Below are 12852 nucleotides of genomic sequence, written 5' to 3'. Positions count from 1 at the left end.
TAATTTTTTTATGTATTAGTAATTTGGGCTCTAAAATGTCAGAAAATAGTGGAAAATGTGGATAAGTGTTCCCCAAAAAGCCCAAGACGACGTCCTCAAATGTCTCGTTTTGTCCCCAACTCGGAGACATTCAGCTTCCCGTCCCAGAGGAGAGGACACACTAGAAGATATTCACATTTGACGAGCTGACACCAGAGAATTCTGACTTTCTTTTCCTAAAAAAAAAAAAAATAAAGACTCAAACAAAAAATCCAAGTGGGTTAAACTCCGTAAACACTCAGGGTGTGTCCTCGGAAACCCCCGGGGGTATCGAGGGGCCCCGGTGTATGAAGTCTTTGGGGGGTCCCAGTCCTTTTTTTGGGATGGATCCTGTGGAGTCAACCCCTAAAATTTGTTTTTATCTGTTTTTTGTTTGGATCAACTCGAGGCAAGAGATGACCGAGCTATAAAAAAAAATACAGTTCTAATCTACTCACTGTAAGGGATACACGCACACACACACACCACCCACCGCACGCACGCACCACAGCCCCAACCAAAACCCCCGACACCCACGCAAAAACAACACCAAAAACCCCCCCTAGCAAAAAACAACACAAAACATGAACTACACACCACTAGAAAAACACACAACCAGCCCCACACACTAAAATACACAACACACCACACCCTGCACAACACAGAACCAACAACACCAAACCCCACCACTACGCAACACCAATAACACACGCACCACGCAATACAACACGCGCAAAAACACACACACAAACAAACAAAAACAAACCCCCAACAACCACAAACCCAAAAACCCCACACACGAGGGTACAAAACCAACACACACACGTTAAGGGGGGGCCCCTTTTTTATTGTTATTTTTTGTCATTTTTTTTTTGGCCATTTTTCTTTTTTTTGTTTTTATTATTTCTTAAATAAATTCTTTTTTCACTTTTATTAAAAAAAGTGCTAAAAAAAGTAATAAAATGATGAAGCGGGGGTTCCCTGTCGTCCCCCTTCAGTCCTTTTCTTTTAATGTTTTTTTGTTTTTTTAAAAACCCAAAGGGAAAATTATGTAGATGTAAGTGGAAATGAAAATCTTTTTGGAGACTTCCCTCCTCACCTGTTCTTCTTCCCCCCCCAGAGGGGGTTTTGCCCTCACCCGCCTGCTTTCCGTCCTCCCGTTTTTGCAGGGGAAGGCTGGGTCTGATCGCATGGTGTATGGTCATAGGATTACGGAGGGCCCCAGCACACCGCCACCCGTTTTTTTCATCTCCCTTTTTTTTAAAATAGTTCGCAGCTTGAAGGGGAACTTTGGTTTTGTTTTACGTAAAAGTAGTGATTATTTACATGGGTTGGTGGAGATTGCGCCCATACACCAAAATAGTGTTATTTACATGGGTCTGGGGAGAATGCGCTCATACACGCTAAAAGTAGGATTTTACATGGAGTCGGTGGATATGCTTCTATACAAACCAAAAGTAGTGATTTTTACATGGAGTTTTGGTGGAGATAGGGGTCTATACATGCTAAAAGTAGTATTTATTTACATGGAGTTGGTGGAGATATGCGCTTATACACGCTAAAAGTGTGATTATTTACATGGAGTCGGGGGAGATTGCTGCTCTATACACGCTAAAAGTAGTGTTTATTTACATGGAGTCGGGTGGGAGATATGCTCTCTATACACGCTAAAAGTAGTGATATTTACATGGGTTGGGGTGGAGATATGCTGCTCTAAAAAACGCTCAAAGTAGTGATTATTTACAGGAGTCTGGTGGAGATATGTGCTCTATACACGCAAAAAGTAGTGATTATTTTACATGGAGTCTGGTGGAGATATGCTGCTTATACACGCTAAAAGTAGGATTATTTACATGGAGTCTGGTGGGATATGTGCTCTATACACGCTAAAAGTAGTGATTATTTACATGGAGTCTGGTGGAGATATGTGCTCTATACCGCTAAAAGTAGTGATTATTTATATGGAGTCTGGGGGGAGATATGCTGCTCTAACACGTAAAGTAGTGATATTTACATGGAATCTGGTGGAGATATGCTGCTATACCGCTAAAAGTGAGTGATTATTACATGGAATTGGTGGGATATGCTGCTCTATACACGCTAAAAGTAGTGATTATTTACATGGAGTCTGGTGGGTTTGGTGAGGGTGATTTGGGGCTGTTTCAGTTGAACAAAAAAGACTATACTCTTTAACAAGAAGCTCTATCTCTGTAGGAATCATTCCAGGATGTTGTCAGACACTTGGTATGATAATCTGAAGCCCTGGTGTATTCTTAGGCCCGTACGCAACACCCCTGATATCTGCAGCCCAATATAGTTTTTTTGGCAAAGGCAAGGCAGCTTTATTTGTAGAGCACATTTCAGCAACAGGGCGATTCAAAGTGCTTTACACAAAATCAGTTAAACAGATAAAACACGTGAATAAACAGTTAAAAATAAGAACATTAAGACACATTTGCGGAACAGTTTCCCCCTCATTCATGCACATTATGCTTGTTTTGTTGCACACAGGATTTTTTTTTTTTTTAATGCATCAAACTGAGGCAGTTACTTTCTCTTATGGCCGTCTTTAAACGCCTGTCTGTTGTTCAGGGATCTTCCACTGCTACATGGAGTACGCCGCTCTGAAGGGAACGGCGGGCTCCGACGTGACTCTGCAGCAGCTCGGCTTCCAGACGGACTTCGCCGTCTACCTGCAGATCCGACAGACCTGGCTGGCCTTCAGTCAGTTCACAGACCCCAATCTGCACCTTTTTATAGTTTCTGACGCTGTAAAAAACTACCTACATGACCCTCTCCCTCGGCTTCCCCCTCTCCTTTTTATTTATTTCTTTATTTTAGTGATTATCCTGGCCATCGTGGAGGTCATCATCATCCTGCTGCTCATCTTCCTCAGGAAGAGGATCCTCATCGCCATCGCCCTCATCAAAGAAGCGAGCAGGTCAGACGTCACATTAGAGCTGCAGAGGATGGGGGGGGCAAAGGATCAATGACTCGATGACACTAGCCCCTGATTTTGGCTCGGTGCTTCGCCGTCTTAACCCTAACTTTCTATCCGGGGCGCAATATTAGGAATTACACTTATTGTTAAACCTCTGAGGGCTTTTTTTTTTATTCTTATTGTGTATTATTATTATTAACTGAGACTTTCAGGAAGTATTGGTTAAAATGCGTATTAACTCTAAAGAAAGGCGTGTTTATTGCTAAAGCCATATGGTCAAAATTTAAAAGTTTTTTAAAAAAAAAAGTTAATTTGACTTTTCTCAATAAATTGGGAAAGGGTTGAAAAACAACCCCAGATGAGGAAAAGGGAGTTTTTTGTTTTAATTTGAAGCACCCGATGTTAAAAGGGGCCCCGATGATTTTCGAGGTCCCCTCGTTGACTTTACAGTCTTTCAAAAAAAAAGGGGAAGTCACGAGGAACCAGATCTCGCAAATTCACGTGTGATCTTTTCCTATAACGGATGTATTTCCTTGAAAGAAAAAAAAAACTTGACCTTGTTTTTCGGGGCCCTTCCCCCCCCTTTAGGACTTTTTAAGGGTTGTGTGTTTAAAAGGGTGCAGTTGAGTTCCTGCATGGTCGTTTGGGGTTTTGACGTTACGACTTTAAAAAACAAACAGAGAAAGCACCAAAACCCCCCACCCCCCCCCCCCCCCCCCAAACCCCCCCGGGGGGCCCGACTACACTGAATTCACAAGGCCCCAAAAGGGTCTTGCAATTTTAAAGTGTGATTTGCAAGTCCCCGGATGTATTTTCCTCTAAACGAAACCACCTACCGGGGATTTTGATCAGGGCCCCCTTCCCCCTTTTTTCGTTTTCAAGGTTGTGCGGAGATGACCGCCCTGGCACGGGGGTATTTTATTTTAAAATTACCGCATGTTTTATTCTGTTTTGTGTGATTCCGTCCGCTGTCGCTGAACTCTTTGGTATCTGTGGCCCGGGGGGGAGGGCGATTCCTCCGAAACGACACTCCAAACAACGAAAGATGTCGCCCAATTTTATGATTAATGTTGTGGCAATTTGGCGGTTAAGAGCCAACTCGCCTTTTTTTTTTGCGGTTTATCGCGCCGTTTTTGGCCCCCCATTTTTTACCCCACTTTTCCCCTTTTGAGAGGGTTTTTAAATTTTCCCCGGGGGGGGACGGGGACAGCGGACACATTTAAATTTAAACCCCCTTTTTCCCGGGGCAAAATTTGAAACCCCTTTTCCCGTTTTTGTTTTTTATCACAAAAAATTGGGCCTTAAAAAAAAAAAAGCGCTGAAAATGGGCAAAATTGGGTATATCAAATAACTTTGGAAAAAAAAACAAAAAAAATAAACAAATGTTGGAAAAAAAACGACAATGGTTTTTTGGGGAAACAACCCGGGGGGCAAAGGAAACCACGACGGTTTTTGCTGTTAAATATCTACGCAGACTAAAGTCTCCACTGACCCGGGACCCGGGGGGTCATTTTTTTTTTGTTTTTTAAAGACTTTTAATTTTGGAAAACTGTGCTGGGAAAATACCCCCATGACCTTATTTATTTTGTATTTTAATTTAAATGTAGGGAGGGAATGAAGCATGTCTATAAATCTTTCATTTTAAAAGGTTTTGTTTTTTTTTTTTTTTAAAAATTTTCAAATAAAACCCTTAAACTGGGCTAAATTTCCAAAGCAAAATTTTTTGGGTTCCCCGAGCCATCGGACACGTGATTTTTCTTCCCTTTTTTAACCCCCTGTTAACCTTTGCCTCCTGGCCGTGGTCTTGCCTAAATGGGCCCCAATGCTTTTTTTTCCTTTTCACCAAACTGTCAGTTGGGGGTTGGGGGTTTTTGTTTTGTTTTTTTTTAAATTTTTGTTTTAGGTAAATTTTAAAAAATTTTCCCCGTCCAATGGCAACATTTCCCCCGGGTTTTTTGGGAAATGGCCGGGGGCTCTTTCGGCCCCCGGAAAATGACAGAAAAAAAACAAAACACAAAGGGGCAAAAGTTTTGGCCTGTAAGACCCGAAAAGTGAAAGGAAAAATGGATCGAGAGTCGGGGGAGTCCCTGAAACGGAAAAGGTCCAGGATGAAGGGTGAAAAAAAATCCGGGGGCATCAGAACATAACACAGTGCAGGACATGACATTTAAAACTATTCCCGGGGCAAACCGGGCCCCGGTTTAAATCTTGTCTCATTCCCCGGGCTCTCCCTCTCTCGTTTGGTTTTCCCCCGCTCCCCTTTCTCCCCCTCCCCCCCGCTTTTGTTTGTCCCTGTCCCCTCTGTTTTTCTGCCCCCCTTTTTTGTTCCCCCAAATTTTAATTCAAAGAAAGCTTTTTAGCGGGCCCGGGACATCCGTTTTAAAGCCCCATAAAAGGAAACAATTTATCAATTTACATCAACAAATCATAACACAAACAAAACGGAATTCAGCATCCAAAATACAACATTACAGGTGGGTGTGTGTTTTGGGGGTGTGTTTGGGGTGTGGTGTTTGTGTGTGTGTGTGTGTGGTGGTGTGTGTTTTGGGGGTGTGTGTGTGGTGTTTTGGTGTTTTTGGGTGTTTTGTTTTGTGTGGGGGTGTGTGTTTTCCTCAAAATTTTGACAGGGGAAAGACATACTGCCTTTTACTAACCCCCCCCCCCCCCCCCCCCCGGCGCCGGAAGCTTCCGGTTCCTTGCCCCCTTTTGGCCCTGCCCCCGGTTTTTTTTTCTCTCTCCCCTTTTGTCCCGGGGTTTTTCCCGTTTTTCTCTCCCCCCTTTTTGGGGCCCCCCTTGGTTTTCTGTTCCCTGGCTTCCCCCTCTTCTCTCCTCTCTCTCTCCTCTCTCCCCTTAAACTCTTTTTTTTTTTCTCCCCCTTCCCCTCTCTCTCCCCCTTTTTGTCTGTCCCTGTCTTCTTCCCTGTTTAATAAAGACCCCCCCCGATCTTAAAAAAAAACCCCCTTTAAAGGGGCGATTGGGACAGAGTATAAACAGTTTTTTTTCTAAAAACAGACAAAACCTGCCATTTAGGGCCTTCCTTTTTTTTTTTAAAAAAAAAACCTGTGGAGAAACGGATCCCCCTCTCTTCAGGAGGCCCGGGGGGGGGGGGGGGGGGGGTTTAAATTTAAAGTGGGTGCTGAAAGGGGGTTGTAGTCCTTCTTTAAAACCCCCTTTTTGTCATTGGGCCCTTTTGCAATCTGTCCCGCTTTTTGTCCCCCTCTAACGAACCCATCTCAAAGTTTTTAACGAGACGGCGTTTTCGACCTATCAAAAAACCCGGGAACCCGGCGGTTTAAATTTTTTTAACGCGTTTGACCTTTGGGTGGGATTTTTTGAGAAACCACAACAGTTTTTTTGACATCTTTAACTAGTTTCTTTTATTTAAAATTTGGGACAAATTTTGGGAAAGTCTCTAAAGACCCGTGTCCGTGTCCCCCGAAACTTTCTCCCCCAGTCCTTTTTTATTGATCAACCCAAAATCCAAGTGTTGTGTGTGTGTGTGGGGGTTTGGTGTTTGTGGGTGGGGTGTGGGGGGTTTTGTGTGGGTGGGTGGGGGGGGTGTGTGTGGGTGGGGTGTGTGTGTGTGTGTGTGTGTGGGGGTTGTGTGTGGGGTGTGTGTGTGTGTGGTTTGTGTGTTTGTGGGGTGTGTGTGGGTGGGAAAACCTGGGTATGGAAATAAGGAAACGAATACTCTGTAATTGCAAAAAAAGGTTTCTGATGTATCAAAATTATGGGCCTGCCCAAAAAAATGCAAATGAATTACTTAAAAAACCCACAATGGATTTTTCCCGGGGGAATTTTTTTTTTTTTTTTTTTTTTTTTTTGGGGTTTTTCGTCTGTTTTTAAAAAAATTTAAAATTTGGGGCCAAATTTACTAAAAAACATGACATGTGTTGAAAGACTTGAAAATAGCGATTTGGGCCCCTAAAATCCTTAAGTGAAAAATTTTCCCGAGGTAAAAAAATCAAGAGGAAACCCAAAAGTTTTTAACGTCATTAATAGTTTTCTTTATATTTAAAAGGCAGCATTGTGGACTAGGCTCTAATTGACCCTGTCGGGTGCCCAAAAAACTACTCCCATCCCAGTCCTGAGAGGCGCAGTGCCCTGACTCCATTGCCTGTTTCCCGCCTTCTACGGCGGCGGGGACGGGGGGTCCCTCCTATCGGCCTGTCAGTGTCAAAACGCTTCCCCTTTCTTCTTCGGAACTCTCAGGGGGGGGGGGTGTGTGGGGGGTTTTGTTCTTTGGGTTTGTGGCCGCAAGAACATTTGCCGGTTTTCCCTTTTCTTTTTTCCCCTGGGGATCCTAGGTGGGGGTTTTTTGGGTGGGGGGTGTGTTGTGGTGTGTTGTTGTTGTGGGTGGGGTTTTGTGTTGTGTGTGTGTGGTTGTTGATGGTTTTGGTGTGTTTGTTGTGTGTTTGTTTTTTGTGGGTGTTTGTGTCGGTGTTTGGGTTTTGTGTGTGTGGGGTGTGTGTGTGTGTGTGTGGGGTGGGTGTGTTTTGTGGTGTGTGTGTTTGTGTGTGGGGTGTGTGTGTGTGTGTGTGTTGTGTGTGGTGTGTGTGTGTTGTGTGTGTGTGTGTTGTGTTTTTGTGTGTCTGTCGGCGTCTCAGAATGTCAATTTGAGTGTGTTGTGTGTCTGTGCATGTGTGTACATGCATGTCTGTTTGTGTGTCACAGAACGTCAATTTGAGTGTGTTTTGTGTATGTGTCTCTGTGGGTGCCTACTATGTGTCACGAAGCTGTGGGGTGTGTCTGTCTGTCTGTCCCTCAGAATGTCATTTGTGTGTGTGTGCCCTTGTGGGTGCACATACTATGTGTCCAGAGGCAGATTGTCAATTTGTTTGTGTGTGTCTGTGCAGTGTGTAATCATGTTTGTGTTGTGGTGTGTGTCACAGAATCAATTTGACTGTGTTTTGTGTGTCTCTGTGGGTGCACTACTAGGGTGTCACAAGAGGCTTGTGTGTGTGTGGGTGCTGTGGTGTGTGTGTGTGTGTGTGTGCGTTTGTGTGTGTTGTGTGTGTGGTGCTGTGTGTGTGTGTGTGGTCGTGTGGGTGTGTGTGTGTGTGTGTGGTGTCGTGTTTGGTGTGGTGTGTTGTGTAAACCTGGTAGAGATACTACAGGTTTCTGAGGTATCAAATACTGATGCATGGCATAAAGTAAATTAATTACCTAAAAATCATACATGTGATTTTTCTGGTTCATTATCCCCCGGCTTTTTTTTTTTTCGTCTGTTTTTAAATTAAAAACGGGCCATAATTTACTAAATGAACATCCCATTCTGTGTTGAAGAAGACCTGAAACCGACTTAACTACGTTGAGGACCATCAACGTCATTATGACCCAGAGAAATGTTTTTCCTGAGGTTAATAAATCCAGTGAGAAGCGCCTCATTTCCTCATATACTTCTATAGAAACAGTCGCCCATCACCCTGCTGACGTCACCGAGAACGCAGCTTCAATCGGACTGCATCTTCACCACTCAGACCCCTAAAATTTTCGTCCCCATTTATTTTTCCTTATTTTTACAGACTATGTATTTGACCCCGTTGCGCACATATAGAAGCTTTTTTCCGTACCCCTGCTTAAAGTCCCCTTGGCTCTCGTTGTAGTCCCCCACCGGGGACCCTCTGGGCCTTACGGCTGCCCCTCATCCCTCGATCCTATCGTCCAGTATCATCAGGGTCTTGCTGATTATCTGGACCCACCGCTGCAAGGTCTGCTGCTAATTAATTCCTTTCCACTACAATTAGATGTCTTCCTGAGGCTATGCTCCATAGTTTGTGTAGCACACAGTTCTGAATCAAGCAATGACATTTTCTCCTAGTAAACAATGCAAATAGTGGCTCAGATAATGGTAATGATCTCGTTGTTTAGGCTGCGTCTTTACTGCTACGTTTTCATTTTTAAGCGGTGTTTTGAACCAAAACGTCCGAGTTTCAGCTCCAGTAGCAGAACTGATCTCCAGACCCTCCACATGGACACGTCTGACATCCCAGATCACATGACCGTTCACACACACACACTGGGCATGTGCGTGCCGGTGTGTAAACAGGAAGCAGATGGTCTGATGTTAAAAATCATGGATGTAGAAGTTAAAAAGAAAAAGGGAAGTTTGGGGTCCCCTGCTGGAGCTGCTGCCCCAGAGACCTGATACTGGATAAGGGGATGAAGATGGATGGATGGATGGATGGATGGGTGGATGTATGCGTATGGATGGTAAGTGATAGATGCCTTTAATGTCATTTTTTTCCCCCCATTACACAGATGAGACTGACCAAAACTTCATCCTTCAGTTTTCCAAATCGTTCTCCGTTTAGGAGGCTCGTATACTTCGCAAGAGATATAATATAAGTTGTCAAACAAAACGTAGCCAAAGGGGTTTTTTTTTTAATCTGTGTTGGTAAAATAATAACACATAAAGTCAGATATAGAATCTGTATAAAGGTACTAACTACCTTCGGATAATGTCTTAACCCTCTGTTGGTCTTCCCGTCAAATTTTGAAATCACCAACATTTTAAGACATTACCTTTTAAAAAACCGCTCTTTTTTTTTTATTTTTTTTTTTTTTTTTTTTTTATACTTTTTGTTATGTTTTTTTTGGGTTTTTGGTCCCTTTTTTATTTCATTTCAACACTAACGTAACACTAAACTTATGAACTTTTAGTTTTAAATTTTTTTGGAATTTGATCACATCAAAACCTCATTTATGCAAGTTTACCTATGTTGTAATTTCAAGCAGAAATTTTCCGAATAATTGTTGTTGAAATCTAGTATTGCGAGTACAAGTTGAATATTCCATCCTCCTGTGATTAGCATCAACATCCCATCATTTCCTTTAATTTTCAGTCTCAATAATTCCCCTAATTTCTGCTTTTTCCTAACTCAAACATTAGGTATAATTTCCTGTAACATGGAACTTCAAACTAAAAGTTAATAGTTAGCGTTACGTAGTGTTATTGAAGGACTAATTAAAAGGAATGGAGGTTTATATAATCACAGACTGGAATATGTCAACTTTTTAACTCAACACTATTCAACAAACTTTCGTTTCACTTTTGTTTTACAATGCTATAAAATTGCATAAGGAACCCCCAAAATTCTGACAGTAGATATTTGTAAGCTTTGGCGCACCCGAGCGGCTGGAATCATCATGGTGGTTATTTTGGGGAATCGTAAAAAGAAACATTGATATAGGCACAAATGAAGGACAACATGAGGACAAACATGAGTACAACCATTGGGGGGACACAACTATGAGGACACCTGGGGACAACCATCGGGGACAACATGGGGACCACAGTGAGGACAACTGGGACAACGATGGTGACAACATGGGGACACATCAGGGGGACACATGGGGGACAACATGAGGACAACATGGAGGGTCCAACATGAGGGCAAACATTGAAGGGTCCCATGGGGACAACATGGGGCCAACATTAGGGCAACATGAGGCAACATGAGGGCAAACAATGCGGGCAACATGAGGGCAACATTGGGCAACATGAGGACACATCGGGACACATGAGGCAACATGATGGCAACATTAGACAAACATGGGTCACACACATGAGGTACCAACATGGGGGTTAAATTCTTGATTAAATGTTGATATAAATGTTTAAATGTGTTTTCTTCTCAATCCCACAGGACGCCCAGAATAAGTCGCACCAAGTTCCTGCTCGCTCTGGCTGAAGTGCCTTGGCTTTCTGTTCTGTGACTTGGGATCGTTTGTCAAGAAGTTCATCAACAGGAACGCCTACATTAATGTGTGGGGTGTGGTGTGTGTGTGTGGTGTTTGTGGTGTGTGTTATTTGGTTGTTGTTTTGTGTTTGTGTCCTGTGTGTGTGTGTGTCTGGTGTCTGTCTGGTCTGTGTGTCTGTCTGTGATGTCTTATCTGTCTGTCTATCTGTTCTGTCCTGTCACTGACTTCCAAACGCTTTACATTTTTTGGGCTGGATTAAAACATGTCCTCAACATTCCGTGGGTTATGAGCGATGATGTAATCATCACGGTGTGTTGTGTGTGGTGTGTTTGTGTGTGTGTGTGGTGTGTGTGTGTGTGTGTGTGGTGTGTTGTGTGTGTGTGGGTTGTCTGTTGTGTGATGGTGTCGGTTGTCTGCTTTTCCTTCAGCCGTCATCAAGTAAAACCAGGGTTAACGAAGGCTCACCCCTCCAAACGTTTCAACCACTGCGTTTTTAAAGTTGATGAACGTTTTTTCCTGTTTTTTGAACAGAATTAGCTAAACAAACAAAACGACCCACATACATACAGTACATAAAGAGACGCACTCTATCATAAACAGAGCTCACCACATCATAACACACACTCCCATAAATACCTCTCACACCACATACCCACTCAAACCACACACACACATAACACCACACACCAACACACCTAAAGCCACTCAAACCCCACACAAACCGACAGACAAGGCACACATAAACGGACCGACCAGAACCACTCCCAACTCTACCCCCACACACACACCATACACACACCGCCCACACACACACACACACACACACAACACCCCAACACAACAACACCCAGAACACAGACCACACAGGACAGGGACCAATCCACCTGTGAGCTCACTGGGACTCCTTGATGGCCTCTTAAAGGTTTCATGGTTTTAATAATAATCGTCCGGCTGGCTTGTCCTCGCCTCTGAACGAGTCAGCGTCTGCATGTGAAAAACCTGTGGTCCGTAAGACGAAACGATTCCTCTTCTGTAACGAGTATTTGATTACTACTTACTTTGGTGTAACGATCCGTGTTTTTGGCCTCTAGGTGGCGATCGTACAACAGGGCAAAAACTCTGGGCTTGCACCTCTCGGCAGAGCACGGGCTTCTTCCTCCTCATAGGACTCATGATCAGGTGAGTTGCGGGTCGGAGGAATTAATTACACACCCCAAATGCTCTTTACATTCGTGTTTTTTTTCTTGTTTTAAATATCCCCACATATTATGTCCATGTGAAGTATTAATGATTGTCTTTATCCCCAGGGTGGCGATCTTGGACAAGTGACAGATTTTCCTCTTGTTATTTCTGTGGGCACCACGCTCGTCGTCGTTTCTCGTGGGCTCGGTTAAATCTCACCAGTTTATTCAAGGCTAATTTTTGGTGGGGGGTCTTTTATTTTTGTTTCTCGCTGACTTTCTGTAAGCGTGCCAGTGTTCGCCAGCCAGCCGGCTAATTCCAACTGTGGACCTTACCAGTGATTTAGGGAGACAGCAATCAACCGGACAAGCAAGGCATTAGTGTATACAACGGATTAATTATTAGCACAGGTTAAACTAACCCAGCCGACCAACCAGCCCGCCAGAGAAAAGTTTGATCCTTCCATAAAATTGGGAATTACAGTAGTACCGCATCAAAAATCAAGTCACCACAGACTATAAAATATAAATGAAATACTAGGATACATAGAATGAAATAATAATATCGGATAAAATACAAGAACAAATATTTTAATATATCAATTTGGGAATACAAAACGGGCAGCCGCTACCTGCTTTAAAACAATGATAACTAATATGACCAGTGAAGCATTTTCCGTGTGGGTGTGTGTGTGTGTGTGTGTGTGTGTGTGTGTGTGTGGTGTGTTTGGTGTCTGTGTGGTGTGTTGTGTGTTGTGTGTGTGTTGATGTGTGTGTGTGGGGTGTGTGTGTTTGGTGTGTGTGTGGGTGTAGTTTGTTTGTGTGAGTATTTTGGTGATATTTGTGTGATATTTATATCACAGAGCATACAAGGGAGAGCCCGGGACGATTGAACACTCGCGGGGACGGTGAACATTCCATGTTTTTGCTCCTAGCTGGTGGCGATTATGATGACAGCTTTCCTTATCTCTGAACATGAGCGTGTTAACCTCCCCTATCCAGCCCAAT

General features: G+C 43.4%; 1 protein-coding gene across 1 annotated transcript in view; it reads left to right on the top strand.

Moving 5' to 3' along the window:
* Positions 1-12852, top strand: part of LOC116702255 (choline transporter-like protein 2) — a 47649-nt gene that overhangs the window by 18356 nt on the left and 16441 nt on the right. The window contains 5 exon segments of the mRNA XM_032536416.1: positions 2611-2742; positions 2860-2958; positions 4694-4808; positions 10609-10674; positions 11755-11842. Of these exon segments, the coding sequence (XP_032392307.1) occupies positions 2611-2742; positions 2860-2958; positions 4694-4808; positions 10609-10674; positions 11755-11842 (500 nt within the window).

The sequence above is a fragment of the Etheostoma spectabile genome, chromosome 15, assembly GCF_008692095.1.
Source record: "Etheostoma spectabile isolate EspeVRDwgs_2016 chromosome 15, UIUC_Espe_1.0, whole genome shotgun sequence".
NCBI classification, from domain to species: domain Eukaryota; kingdom Metazoa; phylum Chordata; class Actinopteri; order Perciformes; family Percidae; genus Etheostoma; species Etheostoma spectabile.
This window is presented reverse-complemented; position numbering and strand designations above follow the sequence as displayed.